The 6,000-nt window shown below is 46.8% G+C and overlaps 1 protein-coding gene across 2 annotated transcripts in view; it reads left to right on the top strand.

The window, feature by feature from the left end:
• Positions 1 to 218: 218 nt before the first annotated feature.
• Aig1 (androgen induced 1) overlaps positions 219 to 6,000 on the top strand; it is a 236,849-nt gene continuing 231,067 nt past the window's right edge. For both annotated transcript variants that reach the window (XM_057762085.1, XM_057762083.1), the window contains exon 1: positions 219 to 581. In XM_057762085.1, coding sequence (XP_057618068.1) covers positions 441 to 581 — 141 coding nt within the window. In that variant the 5' untranslated portion in view covers positions 219 to 440. The remainder of the gene's footprint in view (positions 582 to 6,000) is intronic.

The raw sequence follows: 6,000 nt of genomic DNA, 5'->3' as shown, positions 1-6,000 counted from the left end.
CCCTCATCTGAATCCTAATAGGTGTCACTGGAGGACGGCTGACCCCAGTGGGTGCGGTGGCAGCGAGCGTCTATCTCCCGAGCCAGCAGCCCGGGGAAACCGGCCCTCCTCCCCCTGGACCGCGCTCCCGCACGCAGGCCGGCGGTAGACCTCGAGGACCGCCTAGGGGGCGCCCGGCCCGGGCTGCGAACGCAGCTGCAGAATGACGTAGATGACGCCAGAGATGACACCAGGCCGCCGGCCCGCGTCGGCCTCACTCCCGCCCCGCCCGCGCAGGTCGCCGGTGCGCTCGCAGTCGCGTCCGTCCCAGGGGACACGCCCCGCCTCCTGCGCTCCGCCCCTCGCCGCACCGCGCCCCGGTTCCCACGGCGCCGCCTCCGGGCGCCGCGAAAGAACCCGCCCGCCCTGCAAGCAGTCCCGCCGGGCCAGGCCTCGCGAACATGGCGCTTGTCCCCTGCCAGGTGCTGCGGGTGGCCATCCTGCTGTCCTATTGCTCCATCCTGTGCAACTACAAAGCCATCGAAATGCCCTCCCATCAGACCTATGGGGGGAGCTGGAAGTTCCTGACCTTCATTGATCTGGTAAGGCCATAGGCTATCCTGTTTCTCCCTCGTCCAGCTGCACCGCCCCCGTCCCCTCCCCGGGGTATGTGCGTGTGTGTGTGTGTGTGTGTGTGTGTGTGGCGTGTGTGTGTGTGTGTGTGTGTGTATGACTCACACAAGCACCAGCGTGTGTGCGCCACCAACAGTCATGCTGGCTGGGCTCCCATGAAGGCCTGGATGCCCCTCTCACCTTTTACCTGGTAGGTAGGGGAGATAAAAAGATGGGGCATAGCCAAATGGGCACAGGTCTGCTTCTAAGAAGTGACATGGAAAGAGGATCCGCCACCAGAAGCATCTGTCAGCCTTGATCCTGAGTGTCCTCAGGTTTATTCTCCTCGGAAGTGCTTTCCAAAGCCACCTGCCGAGTTAAACTTCCAACACTCGCGCTAGAGTCTGAGTATTGTCTGGTTTCTTGGAACATGGCTTTAGAAGCACCGGAACTCCTCCATCGGAGGGAGAGAAAGCACACAATAAAACCTTTGTACATGCCTTTTCTGCCCATTGTCAACAGTGTGCTTCTGACCTTTCCACTAGAAAACACCAAGAGAACAGTTCATGGCGGGGCTCGACCTGACATACTTGGAACTTCCAGTCTTCCACAGTGAAAGTTTGTAGTTTGCGTAATCATCTCATCTGTCAACATGTGTTACTTGTAAACAGATTCAGGAGACTATAATTACTAGTTTAAAGTTCTCCTACTTGGGTACCCAAAGTACTCTTGCAGATAATCAGAGGATGGACACAATGCCCAGTCATGACATGAGGGAGACCTGAAACTTCTCAGTGAAAAGTCACCAAGACAAAACTAAAAGGTCTCCAAACATGGGCAGTATAGGGAAACAAAAGCCATTTAAAAACCACAGAGAAAAAAAATACAACCAATTCCTGGACTGCTAGGACTATCTGAGATTACACAGTTGGCACATCCATAAGGTTGTCACGGATTTTGTTGACTCTCCATCTTGACAAATTTGAACCTATTTGAAGATCTTTCCAGAGGTGTGGAATGCCTTTAGAAACACAGCTAGATGCTTTCAAAAGACCTTCGGCGTGCACCATGTAAGATATACTGCCTTTTCCCCAGCTGTCTCGAGGCACAAGGCTTGTCCAGTGCTACCTAAATTGAGATTTCAACTCCTTCTTGGAATTGACTTTGCTCTGAACGTATGAATTCCCTTCCAGTGTTCCTTTCTTCCTCCACCTGGGGAGCACATGGTGGGGCTTCGCTCCCAGTTTCTTGTGTCTTTCAGGTAGATAGTTATCAACAGGATTACTTTCCTGGAGGAGCTGATTGGCTAGTCAGTGGACATTGGCTTTGCCAGATGTGCAGGACAGCAGAGACTCGCATCGTCAGAGTCAGTTACGTGCAGAGAGACTTTAGAGCATGCACAAGGCATCGTGTCTCTTGATGTTTCATGTTTACATCAGTGATGCTCACATGCTATTAGAAAAAAAAACTGTGCATAGATTCTCAGAGTCCTTTAGAGTTAAGGCCTTCTCTCACTCCCGAGTCAGCTCTTCCCTTGAGTTGGCCCATCTGAGTATCGCCAGAGATTAAACTACAGCTCTCATGAACCCTTTTCTACTGTGCTTTTGCCTTTCATGGCTCTTGTGTGTGGTGAATGGAAACACAGATCTTGGGGTGATCAGGGTAGAAGTTGGGGGTGCTGGTCAACCCAAGACAGGATTTCTGCTTCACACATTGGCATTGCTTATTATGAGTTAGGAAACAATCTCCCTCTGCTAACCTTCATGTGACTTGAGACAGCAGCAGAGTCAGTTTGATAGGCTGCCATGCCCTTTCTAATTTAGTATTCAATGGTTGGACTTGTTTCTTTTCAATAGCACTTAACTATACAGGTTTTTTTTTTTTTTTGTAGTCCAGTATTAAACTCAGGTTTAAAATTTCATTTCATATTTATGTTTTAGTCCCTGTTTATCTCGAGCCTTAATCCAATCACTCAAACTTGTCACATTCTGTGGCTATTGAGTGCAGTAGAATAATTACACTTAAAAAATAGTTCCTAAGAGAAACCCCATCTGAAATAAAGTCCAAAAAGCATGCAGACTGTTACTCTTCTAGTAGAGGGTTAGAGTCTTTGGGGCATTGTACAGCTGTTCAGATAGCCAACCTGTCTGACCCTTGTGATGGTGTTTAAAGAGTACCCTAATGAGAGTCACCGCTTAATTTTACACGTGTGTGTGTGTGTGTGCATGTGTGTACATGTGTTTTTAAATGCCAGTGAATAAACTTTACTTACTAACATCTTGGGCAATTTTAATGACTCTAGTCCATTTTCAAAGAGAGCAGTCGCTTTTCATAATTTTCATGACAAGGCCCCGTTCTGGCCAGCTTGGGTTGGGTGGCAGGTAACGACACTCACCCTGACAGCCACAGTTGGGTTCTCGTTCTACCACGTCAACTTCCTCCATCAGGAGACGGGAAACGTGGACTCTAGTGTCCAGGTGCAGATGGCTATGTGGTGGTGGCCATGCTGGCCTAATTCAAATCTTCCTATGAGCCTGTGGTCAAATGCTGAAACATGGCTTATTGCTATCAGTACTCTTAGATCATTATTGCCCAAGAGTTGCTTTTCTTAGTGTGGAAAGACTGTAAGGGAACGAGAGTGTTATTGGAGAATTCAGGTTAGTAAGTGGAAAAAGACCACCTTGATATGTTAGGGAGAATCATGGGACCCAAAGATTTCCAGTTTTTAAAGCTCAGCATCCATGACTAGTTAAATTACTGTACAAGAGGGGAATTAAGACCTCAGGTGGAATTTGCACCGCTTAACAACTGAGCTTAATTTTTTCTGGAATATGCAGAATAATTAACTGGGTTCTATGTACTCATGAACATCTTTAAAAGCAGAATGACCAAACAGGTGAAGATTCAAAACGAGGAAGAGTTACCAATAAGTGAAGGACAGAGTGGTAATATTGTCAGTTGTGAAGATGGTAGAAGGGACCTTCAGGCCAGAAAGGGGCAAGGAACTGAATTTTCCCCTAGCATTTCTGGAGGGTGTACACATCGGCTGATATCTGAGTTTTACCTCAAGGAAACCTGTTTTGGACCTCTGGAGCTATAAAATGCTAAGCTCATGCAGGTTAGGCCACTACCATTTTGGTAGCTTGTCCTAGCAACAGTAGAAAAAGAATATTCTTGGCTGTAGAGCCTCCGGTAGAGAAAACATCCTCACAGCTGAATGCAGTGATTTAGCTGGTCCTTTATGCATTATGTCCTTTATGTCCATTAGACAATTGTTTCATTTTGGATTGCATGGAAACATAGGATCTTAGGTCCTTCATCACATGGAGCATGCGTATGTGTAACATTGGGCAGTGGGAAATGGTTCAAAGACCAGACAACATGGAGAAGAGTAGGTCTTTTCTTTGCTATTAACTATCTCAGAAGCTATTGCTGAACAACTGAGCCAGAAGGACTACTCTTAATTGTAAATGTGCTGGAAAAAAATTAAACAAACTATTTGGATATTCTCTTAGTGTATTTACTAAGGAATTTTCTTCGCATGATCTGGATTCATGCCTATATTCACTAGCTGCATGGTTCTTCTTCAGCTTGCATAGTAATTTACCCCAAAGATAATTAAAACAAAGGATTAGAATAGAAGCCGCATAAATTAAACTAAAGGCAACCCTGTTGTATGAGCCCTCCTGGTAGGGCTTGGAGCAATAGATTGTAAGTAAGTGTCTGAACAAGCGGGGATGATCTCTTTCCAAATAGTTTAGGAGTATTCTTTTCTTCTCCTCCCTCCTTCCAAAACATCAAAGACAATTTTAAAGTGTTTTGAGCCACCCGAATGTGATTTAGGTGTGTACAGTAGAATGTCTAATAATGGAGTCAGAATCTGCTTCCTGGAAAACATAATCTGGATATGTGTTGCTAAAACTTAGCAATGATGTTGGATTCAAGTTCCTAAAAACCAAACGAAGCCTGGTGTTCTCAGGCACTTCTGGCTTTTTTGCTTAGTGATCGTTTCTCAGGGCAGTGTTTTGCTCATTGATTCCATACTAACTTTTCATTCACACATTGGCAGAACGTGTTCTGTCATCCCCCATTCCCACAGTGTGAACGGAGATCTGCACGGCCAGCCTTCTCCAGATGCCACTCTGTAACTCACATCTTTTGTTTGAGTCCTTGTTTCTTGGCTGTGACAAAATGCCTCCAAAGAAGGAATTGAAAGGACTGGCAGTTTGATTTGGATCTCAGTGTGAGAGGGTAGAGTCCGTCATGAAGGAAAAGGCATGTTGGCAAATACATGTGCATAGCGGGTCACATGGCTTGGGCATGGTCTCTTTAAGACTATTGGCTGAAGAAGCAGAATGTGCTCCCACAGGACATTCTGATGTCAGGAAGCAGAGAATGGAGCTGGACACCAGAACTTTAAGGCTCATGCATACTCTTTTCTTTTCTTTTCTTTTCTTTTTGCTGTATTTTTTTATTTTTGTTTATTTTTTATTTTTTTATTGAAAAAAAATTTTCCTCCTCCTCCCTGCCTCCCATTTCCCTCCCCCTCCTCCCACTCCTCTCCCCCTCCCCCCACTCCTCTTCTCCTCCCTCTCCAGTCCCAGGAGCAGTCAGGGTTCCCTGCCCTGTGGAAAGTCCAAGGTCCTCCCCCCTCCATCCAGATCTAGGAAGTTGAACATCCAAACTGTCTAGGCTCCCACAAAGCCAGAACCTGAAGTAGGATCAAAACCCCGTGCCATTGTCCTTGGCCTCTCGTCAGCTCTCATTGTCCGCCATGTTCAGAGAGTCCAGTTTTATCCCATGCTTTTTCAGTCACAGTCCAGCTGGCCTTGGTGAGCTCCCAATAGATCGGCCCCACTGTCTCAGTGGGTGGGTGCACCCCTCGTGGTCCTGACTTCGTTGTACATGTTCTCCCTCCTTCTGCTCCTCATTAGGACCTTGGGAGCTCAGTCCGGTACTCTAGTGTGGGTCTCTGTCTCTATCTCCATCCATCGCTAGATGAAGGTTCCATCCATCCATCCATCCATCCATCCATCCATCCATCCATCCATCACTAGATGAAGGTTCACTCATAATTGGTTTCTAGCCATGGATAGGGGGCCACTGAGTCTAGAATTTGTGGTCCTAAAGAAGCTAAACAAGAGGGCAAACCCAAGGAAAAAAATATAGTTATCCTCCTGGCTATGGGAAATAGACAAGATTGCCGGGCAAAAAATTGGAATCTTGGGGGTAGGGTGGGATGGGGGTAAGGGGAGATGGAGAGAGAAAAGTGTGAAGGAGAGGATGAGGGGAACTTTGGGAAACGGGATGATTGGGGATATAGGAAGGTTGGATAAGGGAGCAGGGAAACTCATATCTTAGTTAAGGGAACCACCTAAGGGTTGGCAAGAGACTTGAACTTGGAGTGGC

The sequence above is a fragment of the Chionomys nivalis genome, chromosome 2 (genome assembly GCF_950005125.1).
Source record: "Chionomys nivalis chromosome 2, mChiNiv1.1, whole genome shotgun sequence".
NCBI lineage: Eukaryota > Metazoa > Chordata > Mammalia > Rodentia > Cricetidae > Chionomys > Chionomys nivalis.
Note: the sequence above shows the minus strand (reverse complement) of the source record. Positions and strands in the feature narration are given on the sequence as shown.